At 44.1% G+C, this 24,425-nt stretch overlaps 1 protein-coding gene across 1 annotated transcript in view; it reads right to left on the bottom strand.

The window, feature by feature from the left end:
- The window catches only part of LOC122799363 (acyl-CoA dehydrogenase family member 11-like), a 2,063,282-nt gene that overhangs the window by 434,596 nt on the left and 1,604,261 nt on the right, over positions 1–24,425 (bottom strand). Inside the window, exon 12 of the mRNA XM_044068366.1 lies at positions 17,148–17,319. Within this exon, the coding sequence (XP_043924301.1) occupies positions 17,148–17,319 (172 nt within the window). The remainder of the gene's footprint in view (positions 1–17,147; positions 17,320–24,425) is intronic.

Here is a 24,425-nt window from a genome sequence, read left to right as displayed (position 1 = left end):
TGGAAACTTTATGAGAAGCTACTAAAATATCTTGAACTGCCGATGTAAGGGGAACTGACCTGGCTAAAGCGGAGCAGCCAAGCTGCTAGATGGAGAGATTCTAGAGATGGGTGAGGAACTCCTGACGAGTGAGTCAGTAGATCTGGCTCTGGGTCCAGCATCCAAGGTCCCCGAATGCGGTGATGCCATAGAAAGGGGAACCAAATTTGACGAGGCCACACCGGGCAATGAGAATAATAGTCCTCTGAAGGTTGTTGGCTTTCTGTAGAAACTTTGCAATCAGGGGAAATGGAGGAAAAGCATATAGGACACCCGGGGGCCAATCGTGCACAAGCGTCCTGGGGACTTCCCTGGAGGGTAATAGGGCAAAGTAGCTCCTGCATTTGGCGTTCATTGGAGACGCAAACAGATCGCAGGTAGGCTGGCCCCATTTGCGAAAAATCCTTCTCGCAACTGACTGTTTGAGGGACCACTCGTGAGGCAATAGTATTGCCCTGCTCAGCCTGTCGGCTATGGCATTGGATGACCCCGGGATGTGCGTTGCGATCAGAAAGGGACCGGTGGACTCTGCCCATTGCCAAATTCTCATGGCCTCTCTGCATAGTTGGTAAGACCTGGTTCCCCTTGCTTGTTTATGTACCAGACTACGGACATGTTGTCTGTCTGAACTGCAATGGTCCCTGGAGGAAGAAGGGGAGCAAAGTGTTGCAACGCCAAGAACACTGCCCTCAACTCCAGAACATTGATGTGCAGATTGTACTCCAGATTGGTCCATTCGCCTTGGACTGTCTGTCCCTGAAAGATGCCCCCCCACCCTATCAGGGAAGCGTCCGTGGTTATCGCCGCTGACGGTGCGGGTAGCACAAATGGTCTTCCGCTGGATAGGTTGCAAGTCTGTAACCACCACATTAGGTGTGATTTGCATGTTTTCGTTATCAATATTTCGTGAGTCAGTGGAAGTTGTTGGAATGACCATTGTGCAAACAGAAGCCATTGTAACACTCTCATGTGCAGTCTTCCCAATGGTATCGCAATGAGGGAAGCTGCCATGAGACCCAAAACTTTCAGAACAATTTTTGCTGGGGACTTTCTGGACGACAGTAGAAGGAAATGTTGAATTGAAGTGCTACTATTCTTTCTGTAGGAAGTTTTAGAACTAACTGACGCGTATCTAATTCCGCTCCTATGAATAAGATATGCTGTGATGGCTGTAGCAACGATTTTTGAAATTTACTGAAATGCCAAGGTGTGTACAAAGTTGTAGGGTGTAATCCCTGGCTTGTATCAGTTGACGCCTGGTGGTGGCAGACAGGAGCCAGTCGTCCAGATACGGAAACACCTGGAATCCTAGCCTCAGATGAGGCGCTACCACTGCCATGCATTTGGTGAAGACCCTGGGGCTGTGGTCAGACCAAAGGGCAGGGCTTGAAACTGATAGTGACTGGCTCCCAGCCGGAAGCAAATGATCCCTGGACGCCCTGGCCATTTTGATGTGGTAGTATCGTCCTTCAGATCTATTGAGCACATCCAGTCGCCTTCTGTAAGAATGGAAGGATCGATTGAAGCGTGACCATTGAACTTTTCCTTCTTGACAAAGGTGTTGAGATGGCTTAGGTCCAGAATCGGCCTCCAGTCCCCTGTTTTCTTTGGAACTAAAAGAACCTTGAGTAAGTTCGAATCCAATTTGGTCCGCTGGGACTGGTTGGATGACTCTTTTCTAGCAGCTTTGAAATTTCTGTAGCTGCTGGCTCTGCATAGATGGGGTGGTACATCTGGGAGTTTTCTTTTGGAATGGGGGTGGATAGAAATGGGATTTTGTAACCTCTGGTAACAACGCTTTTACCCAATTGTCTGAAGAAAGGTCTTGCCAGGCCTGAGGGTATAAAGCTAAGCGACCCCGACTGCCTCCAGAGCAGGACAGTCGGGCCTCCTCTCAGGAGTGCTGAAAAGGTTTGCCAGGGAGGTTATCCCTGTCACCTTGGTTTTGCGGACCCCTCTGCCGCCAGGGCGTCTTCCACCTCTGCCCCCGTCTGCCTCTAGAGGGGCATCACCCTGTGTGTTTGGGAAAGATCCTTGGGGTTTTCGAAACCACATTTTCCCACCACGTTGCCCTTTGGGTGCGGTCTGGAAGGTGGAAAACGGACTCGACAGCAGACAGAGTCTTTCCCTCCTGTTCACACCAGGTAAGGGTCTCCTTTACTTTAGGGCCAAAAGTGTGGCTCCATCAAATGGGGCGTTAGTAAAGGAAGACTTGAAGGCTTCCATAAGCGAACATAAGCATCCAGGATTGCCTCACGAAGAGCAATCGCTGAAGCCGCTGCCCTACTCGATCCTTCGGCTGCATAGGATATCAGCCTCATGGACGAGTTTACAATGGCGTAAGGGTGTTGAGATGCGTTGTAACTTTCTCTGAGACAGCGGCATCTGTAGTACCCTGAGGGTATCTCCCAACTCTTTGACTAGATCCCTCTGTAAACGTGCAAAATGAGTCAAATAGTTCAGGGAGCATAGAGAAAGCTGAACTGAAAATGCACTTCCCGTATCTGTCCATGGTCCTAGAGTCTTTGTTAGGCGGATGGACAGATGAGGAAGACTCCGACATCTCCTTTTTCGTGGCCTGCCACCACCATGGCGTCTACTGGAACTCCTTTGGTGAGGTAAGCTTTGTCCTGTGGTGCCGTGATGTACTTATTTGGCTTCCTAGGGACTGGTTCCACCGTGTCAGGAGTCCCCGCCCCTTCGAGCAATTAATTCCATTAACTCATCAAAGCGGAGTGACCCAGGAGGAGGAAGGGCGGGCACCAAATGCCTTCAGCAAAACTGACTCATCCTCAGAAGGGGAGGGCTTGCCAGTCACCTCTCTGTTTTAGGATCTCCAAGATGTCAGAAAAGAGACATCCTCTGAAGGTGACTTAGGGGACCCTTCTGACTCATCTAAGTCAGTATCAGATGTCAAGGATTCTTGTGGAAAATCCAAGTGTCTCCTCTTACACAGTCTTTTCCTAGGGACTTCTTCGTGGGAGCATCCGAAGAAGCCTCCGAGGAAGAGGGGCACCCTCCAGGGGTGGCTGAGACACTGGTGCCCGGCAGCTTGGCCGTGGGTGCAGAGGAGGATAACGGTCCTTTGTGGGGAGGAGAAGCTGTACCTGCTGATGTGGTTGTCTGGGTAGACAACACCTTCCTCATGGTCGAAGGCCCCGGGTCCCGAGTCGAGGTATCTCCCGGTTCGAAGAAATGGGAAGAATCCGAAACAGGAGCCGAAGGCACCGACCCGAGGCGGAACCGAGTCGATCCGTGCCGAGGCCCCGAAGGGAGGCGTCGGAACCGAAAACATCGGTCCGACTCTCGGTCCCGGAACCAAGGCGGATCTTGCCCCGAGACTCCAGTACGGATCGGATGGAGTCGAGGTGAGTGAGCGGTGCCGACCGAGAAAAGCGGTTCTGGCACCGAGGGCTCCACAATCATCAGTTCAGCTTCTTCCGGCTCCGAAGACTGGACAGGTCTCGGAGGAGGAACAGATGGAGATAGTGGCAGGCCTTCAAGTCTCGACATCAACTGAGAGGAGACCGAGATAAGCTTAGATAGGGCCGTATGCTCCATCAGTTTCTGCACCACACGGTCCACATCGGTGTCGGAAGGGGCCTAGAAGAACGAGTCGAAGGGATCGAAGACGGAGCCGACCTCAGCAGAGTCGGTGGAGGGAGCTCGTCACCGGTTCCAAGACTCGAGGCTCGGAAACTGCCAACAGTTGAACACTCGGCCCGAAGTCTGTGGAACCGGTGATCTAACTAGACCGAAGAGCTCGGAGCCGATGACTTTGGCTCCGGCTTCGACCTTCAAGACTTGGATGCCTGGTCTGCCTGGTCTGAAGCATCCAGAGCCTCCTGGAAAGAGGGTTTCAACAATCCTCTGTCCATCAGTTTCCTGCGCCTATCTGTCATGACCCTCCCACTAAAAGAGTGACAAATAGAGCAGTCCTCTTGTAAGTGGAGAGGGCCAAGACAGTAGACACAGGAACTGTGGTTGTCTGTGACCGACATCTTTTGGTCACACTGACAACGTTTGAAGCCAGATTTTATTTTCTCCGACATAATGACAAGAGAAAGAGACAGTCCAGTCCAGTAAAAGTCAATTCCAGTAAAAATGTCAAATCCGGTAATTGAAAGTCCGATTGTCAATTGCTTAAGAAAGCAAGGCTACAACAAATTCTTAGTCAAAAGTGATCCAAGTAGGGGTGGTAGGCCCCGAAAAACTCTATACCCTTTAGTTAAACTAAGTTAAACTAATCTAAGGTACCGAGAATTCTAAATCCACTCACACACCTTACTCTAACTTTAATTGACTAGATTTAAAGAAGTTTTTTGAAAATTTAAACAAAATAGATAAATTCTTATCTGTAAAAAGCCTCGAGCTAGCCTCCAGCGATGCGTATGCAGCAGCGGCAAACTAGATCTGAGGTAAAGGCAGAGGGGGATTGTGGGTATTAGATGTCCTCGAGCTTCTTCTCGATGCAGAGCTTGCAGTCGGCCGGCACGGAGCCAAGGATCGGCTCCGAACCCATGTGTAAGAACAAAGGCGAGATTGAACACTCTCACATTTAGAAGTTATGTACCTACCATAACGTTCCATGTTAGTTGTCTTCTCCCGCCTTCTTTCTTGCTGGATGGGTTCGGAGCCGATCCTCGGCTCCGACTCGGCACTTGCTTTAGCTCGAGAACTCCTTTTACCAGCTCGAGGCAACCCTATATCCCATGATGCAAGGCGGAACTACCTCAGATCTCGTTTGGTAGCTAACTTACCCTGCTAAAGACTATCCTAACAGAATTAGGAACAATGGTTCCTAAAAGAAAAATCCTCCTAACAACGTATCCGAGGAAACAATCTAACAGGAACTCTCCAAGATCTGTCCAGGCCAGGGGGAAGGAGGGAGGGACGCAAGAAAGAAGGCGAGAGAAGACAACTAACATGGAACGTTATGGTAGGTACATAACTTCTAAATGTTAAGTTGTCAATCTCGACTTCATTCTTGATGGATGGGACCGCGTCCCTAGCACCTGTATCCCGGGTGGCTCAATGGAACAGACTCTTGAGAACTGTGGAACCAAAACTGGCCCTATCTCTAGAGGCCAAGTCCAACTTGTAATGAGAGACAAAGGTATGAGGCGTGGCCCAAGTAGCTGCTGCACAAATGGTATCAATGGGTAGTCTATCCTGAAAAGCTGCAGAAGTGGATAGACTCCTGGTTGAGTGTGCTTTTGGCTTAGAAGATAGCTGTTTGCCCCTGAGAGAGTACACATAGGAAATAATGGAAGTCAACCATCTGGATAAGGTCACTTTAGATACTGGAAGACCTATCCTGTTTTCTGCATAGGAGACAAATAATTGGTCCGACTTTCTGAATTGTTTAGTTCTATGCAAATAGTACCTGAGCTGACGATGGACATCCAAAAAATGCAGTTTCTGTTCAGCTCTGTCGGAATAGTTTGGGAAAAAGACTGGTAGGTCTATAGATTGGTTAATGTTGGTCTGAGATACGACTTTGGGAAGAAAGGAAGGGTTAGTTCTTAATGATACCCTGTCCTTATGAAAAACTAAATAAGGGGAACGGATGCAGAGAGCTTGAATCTCGGAAACCCTTCTTGCAGAAGTGACAGCCAGTAAAAATATAGTTTTCCAGGTCAATAACTTCAAAGAACATGAAGCAGACGGCTCAAAGGGAGGTAGTATCAAGGATGCTAACATTAAGTTTAGATCCCATTGTGGAGGAGGATGCTTTATAGGTGATTTTAGGAGGAAAACTCCTCTCAGAAAGGCCTTGCATAACCTATGAGACATAATGTTATTGTCATGCAGGCCAACATGATACTTAGAAATAGCAGCCAGTTGTACTTTGACTGTAGATGACGAGGATCCTGAATGAAACACCTCCGCCAGGAAATCTAAAACCGAATGTACAGGAGCAGTAAAAGGGTCAATATTTCTGGAATTCGCCCAAATAGAAAAACGTCGCCACTTGCTAGCATAAACTGTCCTAGTGGACGACTTCAAGGAAGAGACTAAAATGTCTCTGACTGAGTCCGAAATCATCGGTAGCCTGGCTAGGGTAGGAAGTGGAGCAACCAAGCAGTGAGGTTGAGAGAATGAATGGCCCGGTGCTGCTGACCCGATTGGTGGATCAAGAGATCCGGAACTGGGTCCAGATGCCAGGGCTGCACCAGAAGGTGATGATGCAGAGACGGAAACCAAATTTGTCGAGGCCAATATGGGGCAATGAGGATCAACTTGGCTCTCAAAACGGTGGCTTTCTGAATGACTTGTGGAATCAAGGGAAAAGGAGGAAAAGCGTGCAGAAGTCCCGGGCCAATCCTGGGTTAGAGAGTCTCTCAGAGGTTGGCCTGGAAGGGAAAGAGAGTGAAGAAATCGGGCACTTGTTGTTTTGAGGAGTAGCAAAAGATCGCAACAAGGAGTGCCCCACTTCAGAAAAATCTGATCCACTACAGATTGATTGAGAGACCACTCGTGAGGCATCAGAATGGATCTGCTCAGCCTGTCCGCTAATAGGTTGGACCTGCCGGGATGTGCGTTGCTATCAGAAACCGCTGAGAAGAGATCGCCCACTGCCAAAGTCTGAGAGCTTCTCGACATAACGGATAGGACCTGGTCCCGCCCTGCTTGTTGATGTACCAGACTACGGACATGTTGTCCGTCTGTACTGCAATAGTCCCCGTGGGAAGAAAGTCGTTGAGGGCTTGCAACATTAAAAGCACTGCTCTCATCTCCAGGACATTTATGTGCAGATGGTATTCTATGGGTTGCCACGTCCCGTGGATCATCCTGCCCTGATAATGCCCCCCCCACCCGATCAGAGAGGCATCCGTAGTGACTGTGGCAACTGGAGGAGGGGGAATAAAGGGTCGGCCTTGAAGAAGAAGAGGGGAAGATATCCACCAGTTCAGATGAGCTCGGCACGACTGTGTTACCAAGATTTCGTGCCTCATAGGGAGACTGTGGTACGACCACTGCGTGAATAGCATCCACTGCAGAAGACGCATGTGGAAGCGAGCCAGTGGTAGAAGAACAATGGCCGCAGCCATAAGACCTAGAACCTTCAGTATAAATCTGGCTTTGATCTTGTTGCTTTGCAAAAGAAGCCGAACAAATTTTTGGATGTCCAGAATTCTTTGATCTGTTAGTCTGGCTAACATTTTGACGGTGTTTAATTCTGCGCCTATAAAGGTGATAGATTGGCAAGGCAGCAGAGAAGATTTTTCGAAGTTTACTGAAATTCCCAAACTCCTGCAAAGCTGTAGAGTGTAGTCTCTGGATTGAAGAAGCTGACACTTGGTGGTGGCGGAGAGGAACCAGTCGTCCAAATAGGGAAACACCTGGAATCCTCGACGTCTCAGATGAGCTGTGACCACTGCCATGCATTTGGTAAACACTCTGGGGGCTGTAGTGAGGCCAAAGGGCAGGGCTCTGAATTGGTAATGACTGGTCCCTAGCCGAAAGCGGAGAAACCTTCTGGAGCGTCTGTGAATCTTTATGTGATAGTACGCATCCTGAAGGTCTATAGAGCACATCCAGTTGTCCTTGCCCAGAAAGGGCAGAATGGACTGAAGCGTGACCATCCGGAATCTTGCCTTCCTGACAAATCTGTTCAGATTGCTCAGGTCTAATATTGGTCTCCAATCTCCCGTCCTTTTGGGGACCAAAAAGAATCTGGAGTAGACGCCGGATCCTACCTGGTCTGCTGGCACAGTCTGGACGGCTCTTTTTCCTAGGAGCTTTGAAACCTCCTGTTCTGACAAATCCCTTTGACCGGGTGAGATGTCTGGAAGGGATTGTAGAGGTACGGGAAACCTTTCGAAGGGGATTTTGTAACCCTCGGATATGATCGACTGTACCCAACTCTCTTGAGATAGGGATTGCCAGGCTACTGGGTACAGCGAAATCCTTCCCGACTGCCTCCAAGGGTGGACAGTCGGGCAACACCTCAGGGATGCTGAAAGGGCTTCTCAGGAAGAGACTCCCTGTTGCCCTGGTTCTGAGGACCCCCTGCCTCTAGGGCGTCTATTATTGTTACCCCTCTGCCTCTGGGGGTAAACTGACCACGTGTGTCCGTGTAGCTCCTTGGGCTTTCGAACCACATCTTCCCCCTTCTGACCCTTGGGATATGGTCTAGAAGGAGTGGAAAACTGGACTCCAACGGCAGAAAGAGTTTTACCGTCCTGCTCACACCTGGTCAAGGTATCCTTCACCTGAGGTCCGAACAAAGCCGAACCATCGAAGGGGGTATTAGTGAAGGACGCCTTAAAGGGGTCCGCAAAATTACAAAGCCGCATCCAGGCTTGGCGTCTAAGAGCAACTCCTGTGCCTGCGGCCCTGCTCTCTCCATCGGCCGCATAGGATATGAGCCGCATGGAGGAGTTAGATATGGAATTCAGGATAGCAAGCTGCGAGGCAATCTTTTCCTGAGCCCCAGCAGCAGAAGGATCCTGGACTACTTCTCCCAGTTCCTTGAGAATATCTCGTTGAAGCCTGGTGAAGTGACAAAGATAATTCAGCGAACGCATAGCAAAGGTCGCTGAAGAAAACATCCGCTTTCCATACCTGTCCATGGTCCTAGAGTCCTTATTAGGAGGATGGACAGGTACTGAAGGATCCGCCAGTTCCTTCTTAGTGGCAGCCGCCACCACCATAGCATCCACCGAGACACCCTTGGAAAGGAACTGTTTGTCCGAAGGGGCTGTAATGAATTTGGATGGTCTTCTGGGGACAGGTTCCACAGAATCTGGAGCCGCCCATGCCTTACGAGCCACTACCTGCATAAGTGGGTCGAAAGGCGGAGACACCCAGGAGGTGGAGGGTCGGGATCCAAAAGCCTCCAGGTATACCGACTCATCCTCGGACGGGTCAATGGAGGGCCAATTCCCCCTCTGTTTGAGGAGCTCAAGGATGTCTGAAAAAGAGACATCCTCAGAGGGGGACCGTGGGGAACCCTCCGACTCATCTAAGTCGGTATCAGATGTAGTAGACTCAGGGGAGTCTGTGTGTTTCCTCTTACACGTCCTCTTCCGAGGGGTTCCCCTGCAGGATCAGGAGAAACCTCGGAAGAGGAGGAAATTCCCAGTGGGGAAACCTGGGGCGATGGATCCCTGGGCCTGTGAGCAAGAGGTTGGCAAGAGGCATCTGCAGGCACTGAAGAGGGAGGAGCTAGAGGGATGGACCGTTGACCAGGCTCAGAGGCCAGGACACTCCTCATCACCTCAAAGGCTCCTCTCCCCGGGAGGCCAGAACACACCCGCTCCAAAGAAACAGGAATGGCCGGCTCCAAAGAGAGAAGGCTCGAGGCCGATGTCGGCGCCGAGCTTACCAAAGCCGAAGCCCGAGAGGGAGGCGGGTCGGACAAGGGTCCAATGCCACTAGCCCCCTCGGAGCAGACAGTGGAAACCCGACGACCGGATCCCTCCAAGGAAGGTCTCAAGGAGGAGATCGGAGCCGAGGATGACGGAGCCGAAGGATGTATCGGCTCCGGCATCGAAACAGTAGCTGTCCCGAGAAGCTCCGGCTCCGAACTGCGGTGTGGAGTCGGAGGAGGAAGTTCAAGGATTGGGGCTATAGCCGAAGTCTGTTGAGACGGGCTATGGAGCATTTGGGCCAGTGCCTGAGACTTCAACAGCCTGCTTACCACCCTCTCTAAATCGTGGTCAGACAGCCTGGAAGATCTCCAAGATCGGCTCCGATGGCTCCGCTCCGACAAAAGGGGAGACCCCGGAGCCAAGTGGATACTCAGTATAGAAGGAGACCGAGATCTCTTACGGGTCGAAGCCATCGGAGCCGAAGTCCCTTGAACTCCAGATGGAGCCGAGGATATCTCGGCTCCGATGCTGGATGAAATGTCGGCTCCAGCCGGAGCCGACAAGGCCACAGTAGTCAGGGTATCGGAGCTGGTCAGCGCCGAACCCACTACTTGAACAGAAGATGTATCGACTCCAGCCGGAGCCGATATCGGCTCTGACGGAGCCGGAGCCACCGGAGGAAGGTGGACACTGTAGCCTGAGCCTTCGGTGGTTTAAGAGGTTTTCCTGACCCTAATTTAGGAGGAGAACCTTCTGGCTTAAGTAAGCCTCGGAGGATGAGTTTATTCCTCCTTTCCTGCAGGACTCTCTGGCTAAAAGCATGACACAACGCACAGGAGTCCTGCAGGTGCAAAGGCCCCAGGCAATAAACACAAGAAGTGTGACCGTCTGTCAGAGACATTTTCTGACAGCACTGGTCACACTTCTTGAAGCCTGAGACCTTGCCTTCCTTTGACATCCTAGGAGGATGGAAACACAAACAATCCCAACAAACACACAAATTAATCCCTTACACAAACACACAGGAAGGGAATAACCAATGGGGAAATAGGCCTGACTAAAAAAACTTTAGATTAAGATTATAAAAAGTTTGAAAACAAGGGAATAGGGAGGGCTGTAACTAACTACAGACTAAACTGACACTAAAAGGGAAAAATGAAACCCCTAACTACACTTTTTCTTATTTTACAAAGAAAAACTTACCTCAGCTGGCAAAGGAGACCTCTTTCGCTAAGCAGCAAACGAGATCAGAGGTAGTTCCGCCTTGCATCATGGGATATAGGGTTGCCTCGAGCTGGTAAAAGGAGTTCTCGAGCTAAAGCAAGTGCCGAGTTGGAGCCGAGGATCGGCTCCGAACCCATCCAGCAAGAATGAAGGCGAGATTGACAACTTAACATTCATTTTCTACAAACACTCTGCTGCTAACAGTTTTTAATACTTTGTCGTTTGGGCACAGTTTTGTCAGGATCAACTCTTTCAGACAGTATGACTGCATCTTTACTAATATAGGTATAGGCTGATTTCTCATGTTCAGGTTTGTGCACACACTCCATCATCTTCTTTCGGCTGTTCCCGTTAGGGGTAGCCACAGCGGATCATCTGTTTCCATTTCCTCCTGTCCTCTACATCATGCTCTTTCACACCACCCGCCTGCATGTCCTCTCTCATGCCCTGTCAATTAACAAATCCTGCTGTGGAGCACCATTCCAGCCGTTTATTTGTGCTTTCATAAAATGAATACGGTCTGCTCCTTTTGGTTAGTCTGGTACAGTAGAAAATCTAAGGTTTTCTTCTTCTAACTCACCTAGTTTTTGGAACAGTTCTCCTCGAGAATTCTCATATTCAGTCGGCTTTTTCATTCAAACCTCTGATTTTTGCAGTTGTTTCAGTTCATCTGAACAGCTACTTAAAGTTTCTTCTCTTCTTCTAGACGTTTGTCATTTGAGTTGATTTCTTAAATGTTTCATTTATTTTAATTAACTCCAAGTACATTCGATTATTTCCTTTACATTACTGGAAGCCATCTCTTGAACCAAAGCTGAAGGTTGAACTGCTTTTTGCTGAACAGTTGCATAATCTTTTCCAAACAGGGTTTTCTCTTTGCCTGTTCTGGTCAATTTTCTTTCAGGTTTTCCAGATTTCTTCTTTGTTGGCACTCGTGGAGTGTACCTATTCGCCAGCAATTGAATTTTTCCCCAAAACAGTTTCAATGGCACTCCTTTTGCTCCATTTCTGTTTTCACACTGGGAGAGCTGAAGTTAAGCTGTTGATCAGTATGCAGTCATCTTGGAAGTCTGTAGCGAGAAAGTACAGTTGTGTATACTTACCATAAATGTAGGTTCTACTTAAACTGGACAAAATCTCTAAGAAAATCTGAGCAATTACTGGTGGCATTTGCTGCAGGGGCAGAGGGAAAAGCTATTTCAAAGCAGACTGTTTCAAAATGGATAAGCCATTGTATTCGTTTCTGCTACATGCACCATGGTAAACCTGTACCCAAGGGGATCAGATCCCATTCCACTAGTAATGACTGTAACAGTGAAACACGAAGAACATGTATAATATTAAGAACACAAACTGACTAGTAAAAGTACAGCAGGTGGTCAAGTCCTGGGTTCAGTACTCTTCAATCTAAGTGTTTCTGACATATCTGAATAAACAGAGTAGGATGTACATCTTAAAACACTGACAGTTGCAGCACTGAATGATGGAGAAATAATGTAAAGAAGGATTTGAAAATGTTGCCAAGTAGACAGAAAGGTGGCAGCTGTTGTTCGCTGCAGACAAATGCAAAGTACTGTGCCACAACACTTCTAGTGTGAGGTACGACCTGGACATTTGTAAATGGTAGTAAACAGCAGGAAAAGGATCTAGGAGTGTTGATTATACTTGGAATGGTCAATCAAGAGGACAGTAGAAGGGCAGTGTAAACAGCAAGCGGATTGAAGGAGTGCATCCACAGGGGAACAGACTTCAGAACAATAAAGTAATGTTTGTGATCCATCAATCCTTGGTCAGGCCACACCTTCAGTACACTATGTGGTCTTGCAGACCACATAACGAAGAGGCATCAAGATGCTGAAAGGAATCCAGGGGAAAGTCAAGAGATGGATGCATGGGATGGAGTGAAAAATATATTATATATATAGGTGTGTGTGTGTATGTGTATGTATGTATGTATGTATATACATATATGTATATATGTATATATATATATATATATATATATATATATATATATATATATATATATATATATATATATATATATATATATTATAATAATACAACCAAAAAGCTCAGAGAAAACTAAATTAAAACAAACTCACTGCGGTAAAAATAAAGAAATACACACAGACAAAACTGGTATTAAGTGCTTTCGTCCTTTAATGATGCAAAGAACTTCATCAGAATACAGTGACAAGGAAAAGATGCTGTAGAAACACACTGTACTCTACTTATAAGATTAATGGTGCAACCAAATATATATATATATATATATATAAATATATATATACACATATACATATACACACACACATATGTATATATATATATATATATATATATATATATATATATATATATATATATATATATCTAAGCTGGCACTAAAGGAGCTGCAGATCTTTCTATACAACAGAACAAACTAGAAGCATATAAGTGCACAATATCATAAATTCATAAGTTCAGATTCAGTGTTTAGGCCAAACGGCCATCAAGAAACACTGATTCGTCCAGAAATGGCTCATACTTTATCTCCAGCCCAAAAGTCCAAATTTCTTTTAAAAATGTTAAGGCTCTTCGACTCTCTCATACTTATAGGTATATTGTTCTAACCAGAACTCCCCATTCTAGTCACAAAATTCATGCTGTTATGTCTGTGTGTTTTTGTATGCCTGTTAATTTAAACATTAAACATAGTTTTTAATGCAGGATCTTGGAAATCTTATATACTACTATTAACTTTCCACAAATACAGCTGTAACAAAATGAAAATTAAGTGCTTGCATCTAGTTCCACAGTCAATAGTTTTAAGCAATGAAATTCTTTTAGTAAATGTTCTTTTAACTTCAGTGTCTGCATGGGCAGCCTTAGATGATATGAGGCCCTAGCCAAAGTGTTCCATGGAGCTCCCCGCACAGCTCTCTACTGTTACATTGGCATACAATCCATTTTCCTCTTTTCCTTGTCTCTTTATACTATCCAGAGTACATTTATTTTGTTTTCTCACACTTTGTCTTACTTGTCAGTTTTCTCCATGCTTTCGAAACATCTTAACTGGCCAAGGTTGTACTGTAATAATTGTATAGGAAATAATGTAATTAAATCAGGGGTTTGGTGGCTGTTAGGTTCCTAGAAACTCTGGGTTTCTAAATGCTCTGAAATGCATTTTAGGGATTTTTCTACAATCTCTGGTCTAATGATGGCCTGGACAAAAATTAAGACTGAAGGAAGAAGTAAGTTATGTCTAAGGGTTAATATGCTCAAGGCCGACACAGTAGTTACCAATAAACTGAGTAGTAATTACCCATAAACTAAGAAGAAAATTTTAGTGCAGGGATATAATTCATGTCTGGGATGACCGCCTTCCTCCTTATTAAAAAAAAAATATAATCAATGTCTGTGTACCATTTGGGTGCTAAATTGTGATAAAAGTGAAAGGACAAATGCCCATAGTCATATATTACAGGTTGTTGCTATCATACATCTAGACAGCATGTCTTCTCAGTCCTAACTTCAAAAGAGACACGTGTTCTGTGTACCCCTTTGACAGACGCATGGTGTGTACTCCACTGAAGTCAAATTAGAATGAAAGTGAAAGAACAAATAGAGTACAACATATTTCAATGTACTGCCGTCAGCTGTTCAGATACAGCATTCCTCCTTTCCTCTATCCCCAGGAGACAGCCACCTATAAATATATCTGACTTCAGCTGTGAAGAAAGTGAAAATAAAATAACACTCATAGTAATTCATTCCAACTTGTTGCTCCCACGCAGTACACTGGCCTTAGACAAGCTACAGTGACTTTCTGTGTATACCTCTAAAATGTAATTTTGAAGTCCTCAGCCAACACACACAAGCTATTGTGATCTTCTGTGCATGTCCCTGAAGTTTTACTGTTACAAAAATTAAAGTAGTAATGACAACAATACAAAAATTAAAGAAATAATGACCACAATATCCCCAGTCCCACACAAATTATACCGATTTTCTGTGCTCATCTCTGAACGGGGTTATATTTACACTAGGAAGTGCTCAAGGCAGAAGTTTCTAATAAGCCAGTTGTGCAGCCAGTAACGATACCCCCCCCCCCAAACTCAGAGTCTGGATATTCTGTAATGCATTTTATGCCTTATTTTTAAACTACCCTGGAGACTTACGTAAGCACCCACTAATATTATTTTTCAGACACATACAGCATATTTTCTATAGAAAAACTGAAAGAACATTAGTTCACTTATGGCATGTCTTTGGGGCGCTCCAAGAGATTAAAGCACCTGAATAAAACCCACACAAAGACAGGGAGGACCTGCAGACTTCAGAAGGGTGCAGCTACAGATAAAAACTCAGGCATGGGGACAAGCTTTGTGAGAAGGCAACACTACTTACGTACCACTGTACCAATGATATGTTCCTTTGAAACTGGTTTACTTTGTTTATATGAAGCTTCAGTACTTTGAAACCCACTTGGTCGAGACCAGTTGTTCGAAGTACCAAAACTTCAAAAACAAAGTACAGAGATCACAATACAGTGTGGAATGGGAATATTCCCTTTTCCTCGCTGTAGTGTGATCTCAGAGTTCGTATATTTAAGTAGGGGGTGTAGAGGGTGCAGGGGGGCTTGCCCCCCTGCATAACATGTTTTCCGTTTTTTTTTTTTTTTTTAAGTCAGACGATCCGGCGACTAGACTTTAGAGAAAGTGCACTTTCATTGAAATGTACGTTCGCTGAAGTGGGCATCTACTTGGTTTGTTCGATGTAACATATTTTCGAACAAAGTAGAACCCTTTGAAACATATCCTGGCCAGACCACCAAAGACAGCCACTTACTGTGTGCAATGCTGATGTTTGTGATGAACAGTGAAAAATTATGGCCGTGTTGTTCTTGTGTGTGTGTGTGTGTGTGTGTGTGTGTGTGTGTGTGTGTGTGTGTATGTATGTGTGTGTATGTGTATATATATATATATATATATATATATATATATATATATATATATATATATACACACACACACATTTCAACAACTGCCCCCACACACACACACACACATCGATATAAACAGAAGTATACAAGAAACAAGCCACAGCAGTTACTGCTTTTACACTGTATATAGTACAGACAAAAAATTCAGGTGAAGAACTAAATATTTTAGGAAGTATACTTCAGGTTATGTTAGCGCTCAAAAGTATTTAAAATCCTTTTCAAGTACTCACCATTACTGGATTTCCTGACAGAGACCCTGATTTCCTTACTATCGGGGTAAATTCCTGACAGGTGGTAACCCTAAAGTGAGTCAGGAGGAGTATATGTAGCAGAGTGTACGGACGAACTACTTCAAGGAACTCCAAAAGCACTTTTCCACAGAGAGGGTTGTGGACCCATAGAAAGAACAGCCAGTACCGTTGAAAGAGATTCCATAGAGGTATTCAACAGGGTATGAGGTGAAAAAAGGGCGAGAGGGATGGAAGGGAAATGAAAGGGTAGCAGAATGTTAAATTCAATTAGAGAACAGAAAAGATAGGCTTACTGTCTCCTTTTACAGTTGTACAATATATTTCATATGCAAGCAGTATAATTAGACATCACATTTAGACATCACCAAAAGACAAACCTCCAACTCCTGCTGGTGAAGCACTATTCTCTTGCACCATAACCAAATTATGGAACTCCCTCCCTCCCACAATTATCTCCACACCATCATGCACCCACTTCAAAATTTTACTAAAAGTGCACCTAAAAACATGCTGGCTATGCCCTTGCAACTCCCACTCTAATATCACCCACCCCATCCAACCACTACCTTTCTTTCCACTCCACTAACTACCTTGATTATAGCAAGCTCAGATGCTCATAAGCCTAGTACTTATTATACAGCAGGAACTTCTTATTGTTACATCTGTTAATGTCCGTTATGTACTTCACAGATAAAGATTCTAGTTGTCTACTGATGTACTATGTTCTTCATCTGTAAATATGTTGTAAGTAATTGCTATGTAAATTGTTAATCGCTATGTAATCCAATGTAACTACTGTCTCTATTTTAACTGTGGAGCTTTTCTCCCTGGGCCTCCGCTGAAAATGGTCCCAAGTCTAGTCGGACGCTCCCGGCCAACAAATATAAATAAATAAATAAATAAAACATATAGCTTAAATCTATGAAAACCCAATTCAAAGCAAGCTTTCACATCAAAGTCATGAAATCTCACTGGCAATTCCAATTTAGGATCTTTCTAGCCTTCCTAAATGGGCAGAGGCCAGCAAAATTTTACGCAGCTGCTCAAGCATTAGTGGGTTGCCAAATCTGCACTTCCAGTCCCATTCTACTCCAAGCAAGCCTATTTCCCTGTACCACAATCTGACAGTCACCACTGCAGTTAGTGTGTAGGTAAGGTAAGGCCAAGTCTTGCTTCCCTTACCTATGCACTCTTCCACAAAACAGGCACCAAGGTCAGCTTTCTTATGTGTAGCACTCGCTGCTGATATTCAGCTCAAAGTATTACCTGATGCAACAGTCCCTGATGGTATTTGAAAAGAGAGAGAGACACATATACTCACTTTACCTGCATAGATTCTTGCCAGGCTGTAGGAAAGGTCCCGAGCTGCTACCTCCAGAAATGACGCCTCCTGAGTACCTGCTTTATGTATAAACTCTTCTAGTCTCCCAAGAGCAATCTGTTCAGCTTTTACAGCTTGCTTCAGTTCAGGAATGTCAGCTGCAGCTTCTAACTTGCTCTGAAAAAATCAAAAACAAGCAGAAAATGTGACAATGTAGATAAAAAGACTGAAAAGAGACCTGGAATGTTAGAATTTCAGCTGCCCCTTTCCTCTTCAGACTTGAACATGAACTACTGCAAGTTGTATTACTGGAATAAAGCCTTGCTACAAAATGTAGCAGATTCTTTCCTATCACACCCTTACTGCAATAGGCTACTTAACCTGAGTTTGTTGTACCCGACATTTTTTTGTCATTCTTTCAGAGTATGACAGGAAAAAAGCAAAAATCTCAGCTATAATTTTTTATTCAGATTTTTTTTTATTTTACATTCTGAGTGCTTCACATCAACTATTTAGAGTTGCTGCCCCTGACTATGCTATTATTCCATGTTGATAAGCACAGAAGTTGCATACACCTCACTGAGTGCAAACTGTAAGGGGTTCCATCTGATTTAGTTCAACTCCTCTTGAACTCTCCTGTCACTGTTTTCCATACAAAATCACTGCCAGTACAGTTTCTAAGTAAACTGCAGCGGCAGTGAATCATTTGTTTTCACAAGTGTCTCTTTTCTTTGTGTTGGTGCAATCAAGGAGGTGGTATATGTAAGTTCAAGCGGGGGAGGGTTGCCTCCCATATGGGGGGGTATAAGGGGGGGGGGGCTTGCTCCCATTAAAAAACACTGGCATTTACTTTTTTCACCATGCTGAATTCCCAATGTCCGACAACTCAGTGAGTTGGTTATTTGCCAAGTTATAGGCATAGTGAAATGACAGTGCAATTTCCACACCTTTCCACTTAAAAAAAATATCAATTAGGACATTCAATCTTCTTTTCTTAAACTCTTGTTTACTAATATGACAACACTCGATAGTTGCCATAGTCCTCCATATCTACAAAACTACTGCCTCTTTTCACTTTTGTTCACTTTAAACAAGAGAGACTTAAAAATATCCACTGAGACTTGTAAATGTTTAATGAAATTTTGTTACTTAAGGAAAAACATATCTTTGTGCTCTCCCAATCTTTTTTCCATCTTAAAAATGTAATTGAGATTATTCAATTTAAGCAAAGAAAGTCAACTTTTTTTTATAGCTGAAAGAACCACATAATTTCCCTTGAAAGTTACTATAATTTGTCTTTTTTAAACAGACTGCAGGTAAAACATAAACTTTGGGTGGGATTTACAACTGTGTTGTGCTCAGTGGGTTTCCATTTTAGGAACACTATAAAACTTAGTCATAACTAATGAAAGATAACAGAATGTTGAGCAAATACATAGGAATTATAATGACCATACCAACACACTGCTTGCACTTCAAAAAATGGCAAATGACATGGGTATCAGACTGCAGTGGAGAGATGGGTTTTCTAAACATGCCAAGAAATCTAAGAGTGCTGATGGAGACAAAACAGAAAATTGACACTTTTTTACTGTAATGGTATTACCATGGCACAGCAAGAGGCACCTGTATGCAAAGTGTGCTAACAGCACACAGAAACACCTGGATAGCCAGCATTACTGGAGATGAATATATGTAGCTATACAACTGTAGCAGTAGATGTTAATTACAAGGCATACAGAAAACATGCTTGGTGTGTCATAAGCACAATCTACCACAATACTGAACACCACGCCCAGGTACAGGAAGTTTCACCAATACAGTGACTATGTTACCTGCAATCGATGCCTTAGAATGAGAATGCATGCACACAGACCTTCCCACCCAAAGGTCTAAAGGGTGGATTGTAAATCAGCTGCAGTGGGTATTATCTACTCAACAGCAAGGTCATCTTCAAAGTACATGTCAGATATCCACACAGTACATAATGCATATATCTGGCACAACAGCAAACTTTGGCCAGTACTCAGAAAGGGTAAGATACAAGAATGACACCACACTGCAAAGTGCAGTGAGAACACAAAAGTAGATAACTGTAAAACAGTGCACAATTATAAACAACTGAAATATGCAAGGTGAAACAGCATGCAAGTGTTTTGACTCTCTTACATAGAAGAAAGATGCCAGCTATAATTTGCAAATAGACATGCCAGTAGAGAAACTGCTGCGGAGGACAGATGCAAATAGAGACCCTAAATAAGGATGAACAGAAAACAGTACAGTTGTGTAAGCTGAACGTTTCATAACAGTACATAACAGTAATGTATGAATGATCTCTGCTGGTACTCTTAATTATACGAGTCATATCCTGCCAAGGATACAATAGCCAACCAGCTTCCAAGATTTCAGGGCACCTTCCACACACCCAAACTGTCAAGCAGCTTGAGAAAAAAGTTTGGGTTCAAACCCTTCAGCGCTTTCCTGCCAGCAGAGAGAGGGAGGCTGAGCCCTAAAATGACAATGCTAGGAATGACAAAAAATAAATGTTGAGGAAAGAAAAATAAATGTTGAGGAAAGAAAACAGGGAGATGGATATTTTGGCTTAAAGTAAACTCAAATACCACTTTAGGCATAAAGGGAAGGATTAGTTCTCAAAAAAAAAAAACAACTGTCCATATGGAAAATGAGGTAGGGTTTACTTACCATAAGAGCTTGCAAGTCAGATATCTCTCTTGCAGAGGTCAGAGCAATCATTAAAACCGTTTTCCATGTTAAGAACTTCAAGTAAGCTAGAATAGCTGGTTCTAACGGAGCAAGTGTTAGCTTCTGTAACATAAAATTAAGATCCCAAGGAGGGGTCACCGGTTTACCTGGAGGCCTCTTATGCAAAACTCCTTTCAAGAACATTTTGACATGACACTGCCTTGAAATAGGAAGATACATGGGCAGACATGCTGAAATGGCCTATAAATGAACCCTGATATATGAATAAGAAAGGACACAAGATTGTAATTCACACAAATACTGTAAAACCAGAGAACAATTAGCCCTGAATGGGTGCTGGTTATGTTGTTGGCAGCAACTAGAAAACCTTTTCCATTTGCTAATATACTACTTTTTAGTAGCAGGCTTTCTTGCCTCCATTAGTACCTGCTGCACTTCCTCAGAAGACAGGTGCCCAAAAGGAATTAAGACCCTATCATCCAAACAGTCAACTGAAGATGAGTGATGTTGGGTGTATCAAACATCCCTGTTCTTGTGTGAGTAGATGTATTCTGTGAAGAAGCTTGTGGCAATTGCCCCTGGCCATTTCCAAAAGAAGGGAGAATCACGGATGCCTGCTCTGGAAGGCAGTCACCACAATGATTTTGGGGGATTCCTTCTGAATCTTCAGAAGTATCCTGGATATTAATGGAAAGGCATACAGGAACATTCCTTTTCAAAGAAAAGGCATCTGTCTTCCAGGCCTTCTTGAATGGAGTCCTGGAGGAACAGAACTGTGCCAGTTGATTCTTCAGAGAGGAGGCAAAGAGGTCTACTTGAGGAATTCCCCACAGAGGGATCAAATCTTGGAAGACCCCCTGATATATTTTAGATTCATAAGGGTCTGCCTTGGTCCTGCTCAGCTTGTTTGCCACAGAGTTTTGCTCTGACGGAAAGTAAGATGCCTGTAGAGTGACCTTTTGCTGTAAAGATATATCCTAAGCTAATATGTCTGGTCTGTAAAGGGGGCATGACCTGGTTCCCCCTTGCTTGTTGATGTACCACATGATTGTGGTATTGTCTGTAATCACTTGAAGAAGTCCTAGGGACTAAAGATAATTCAGAGAGTGGAGTGCCTTGATCAGGGTAAACATCTCTATGATATTTATGTGCTTGCATCTGTCCCTGGTGTTCCACATCCCCTGCACTTTTATCCCTCTCAAAACTGCTTCCCAAGCAAAGTCCGAAGCATATGTGGTAACTGACTGTTTTTGAGGGAGGGAGAAGGGGAGACCTGGATTTAAACATGCATATCTGTTGTCTCCACCATACTTTCCCATGGTGCAGAAGGTTGTAGGTGAAAAAGACTACAAAGATAAGCCAGCTATCTAAATATGGAAAATGTGGATATCCTGTAGTCTACAATGAGCTATAATTGGACCTGGTACTGGGATCTGATAAGACAAAGGGTGTTGATGGTAGGACCAAAGAGATTTCAGATACCACTGTATCTTTCTCATGTGGAGTCTTGCCAGAGAGAATCCTTGATGCCACGAAACCCAAAATCCTGAGGTATTCCCTCGCAGTGAATGAATTCCAAGTGGAAAACCTTAGAAATAGAAATATATGAAGATCTGGGATTTTGCCCCTTGGGAAGAAAAGCTTTTTGAACTGAGGTGTCTGGTTAACATCCCAGGAACACAATCCTGTGTGAGGGAATCAAGAAAGACTTTTGAATATTCTCTTGGAATCCCAGCTTGTGCAAGAGATCTCTCACCAAAGAGACAGAGTCCTGACATTTTGAAAAAGACTACAAAGATAAGCCAGCTATCTAAATATGGAAAATGTGGATATCCTGTAGTCTACAATGAGCTATAATTGGACCAAGGTACTTTGTGAGCACTCTTGGTGCACCGGATAGTACAAAGGGGAAGGCAGAGAACTGTTAATCTGATCCAAGCACACAAAACCTTAAGAAACACGTGAAGTCTGGATGAATAGGGATAAGCATCTTTTAAGTACTGTGCTACTAGGAAACTTGAAAGAGAGGTAACAGGTTGTGAATTGACATTTTGAATTTGGGCACTAGTACAAACAGGTTTAGGAAAGTAAGATCCAGAACTGGTTTCCACACATTTTCTTTCTTTGGCACTATGAACATCCTTGAATAAACTAATTTTCCAACCTGGGAAGGAGGAACTGGTTCTTTCACTCCTTGGGACATCATATGAAGAAGAACAGGTGGAAATAAAAAGTGCTTATTTGCAGAATGAAGAATGCCCCCCCCAGAAATGAGGAATTTAGCCCCACTGCCATCAGTGACCCTGTTGAATCTACTGCCAAAGAGAAAAAAATGGAGATTCAGACTTTCAGGAAGATAAAAGGGGCCAGGGTGGGAGGAGGGGCTCACAAGGTTTCTTGAACAGTCATTCAGAAGACTTGTTAGTTCTTGGTTTTTGGAGGTTTGAAACTTCTTTTTGGAACCACTTCTCAAACGTCTGTTTACCTGAATTCTGTAGAGACTATTTATTCAGGTTTTTTGCCAAAACTGGATGAGGAGAAAAAAAATCCCTTGGACAATTTGGAAAAAGAGTGCTGAAAACTATTAAAGATTCCTTGGATCTGCTTGCCCCTATCATCGTACCTTTTGATCATCTCTGCAGCAGAAGGGTCAAACACTAAATCTTTATCTCAGGGAGAATTTAAAATCTCATTTTACATCATCTAGCAGGTTCTGAGAATACAGCCACACAAACGTCCTTAAAACAGTACCAGTGGCCTCGGCCCTTGAAACAGCATCAGAGTCATACAAACAATGAGTAGTGACCTATGCAATAGACAAAAAAAGTTATTTAAAGGAGTTTTTCCACACAAAAAGAAACTGTAGATAAGATAGGTCATGTCCTTATACTCAAAGCAAAAATACGTATTATCATCCCTTTCGTTAAGAACGATGTTCCTGCTAAGTACCACATTATGAGCAACATCCTAAGTATACACTCAGTTGTGAGAGACCTGGGCACCATGTTTCCACAGTGGTAAGAAGGGGATTCTGTATTGCTCATCTCAAAAGGGCATTGCCTCCAGAAAAAAGAAGTTATGACCTCCCTGTACTCTTCCCTCATCAGGCCAATAACAGAGTACAATGCCCCTTTTGGTATGTACCTTTCCAAGCACTTGCAGCAACTGGAGACCACAAAGGTTCCTCACAAGGAAAATTCAAGGTCTTCAGCATCTGTCCAGTGTGGATCATCTGAAATCATTGCCACTTTATTCTGTTTCACTTAGACTACTCAGAGGCAATCTTTGACCTTGCTTTACTGGAAATTATGCATATCCGCAAGTCAAATGGTACACAGGTTATTCACTCTAAAGACCTTAATCTGGTATGTGACATTAATAGAACCTGCTGGAGGGGCAGATTTGTCTCACAGAAGTTACCACACCTTTGGAACAGACTCCCACTTCATGTCAAATAGAGCACCTCATTGGCCCTCTTCAAAAGCAATCTGGAAGAATGGATGGGTAACCATAAATTCACCACGGGGGTTCTACCTGTGTCCCTCTTGGACAAGGGCAACAGGTGCTGATCGTGGAAATAAGGGTAGAACTTGGCTAGGCTTGTAAGGGCCCTAGGGCCATTAGCCTAGTAACTTCCTATGATCCTATAAAACATGGCTTATACTTTCACAATATGTTAGAACAAACATAGCAGCCTGAGAATTTAAAATTCTGAAAAATCAAAGTTGAATAAGTATAGACTTTTTTCCCCATACCTATCAATAATTTTCCCATTCATAACATAAAGAGTAGGATTTGAATTAATGAACTGCTTTAGCAGCACTAGAGTCAACTAAGGCTACAGCTGCTGGGTCAGGTTTGGGAATAGTGCATAAAAACTTAAAAGACTGTAGAACTTTATATATCGTATCTGGCCTTTTAGGGACAGTTGGCTGACTACCAGGAAAACTGCAGACAGTAAGAGAGACATCCTCTAAAGCAGACAGGACAGGAGGAATGGTTGGAGGTTCTGGAATATCCTTCTTAACAACTCGTAGTATGTATTTTCTGAGGGACTGAAACACTTCAGTGTTCTCATACTGTAAACACTCGGACATTCTAGCAATAGTCTCAGAGAAAGAGACCCCCGACAGGAAGAATCAGAAACTGAGCTCTCCCCTAAGTCTGAATCCGAAATCTGAGGGCAAAACACTGATTCCATCCCTGCATATTCCTGTTCAGATTCAGTACCTTGAATCTCCTCAGGAAGACAGGCATCCATTTCTCTATTACCAGAAACTCTAAGAAGGATCAATAGCCTGAATTAATTCCTGAGTCAGCCCAGTAAACTACTCCTATCCAAAAAAAAATTGAGGAGGAGTAGAAATACGTTTGATTTTCTGTTTCTTTTTCCTCAGGAAAAATTAAGTCAACCGTGATACTAATGGCAGCTGCTACTTTCCCATGGATGGGCAGAGCATTCTGACACAACAGGGAAACTTTCTCTGATCCCTCTGACAGGACCAACAAGAATGGCCCTCCCTTACCCATTGAGGTGAGTCAAAACAGCCACAAAGCAT

This window comes from Protopterus annectens, chromosome 4.part0 (genome assembly GCF_019279795.1).
Source record: "Protopterus annectens isolate FY-2018-M chromosome 4.part0, PAN1.0, whole genome shotgun sequence".
Classification (NCBI taxonomy): Eukaryota; Metazoa; Chordata; order Ceratodontiformes; family Protopteridae; genus Protopterus; species Protopterus annectens.
The sequence above is the reverse complement of the archived record's forward strand: the minus strand, read 5'-3'. Positions and strand labels throughout refer to the sequence as shown.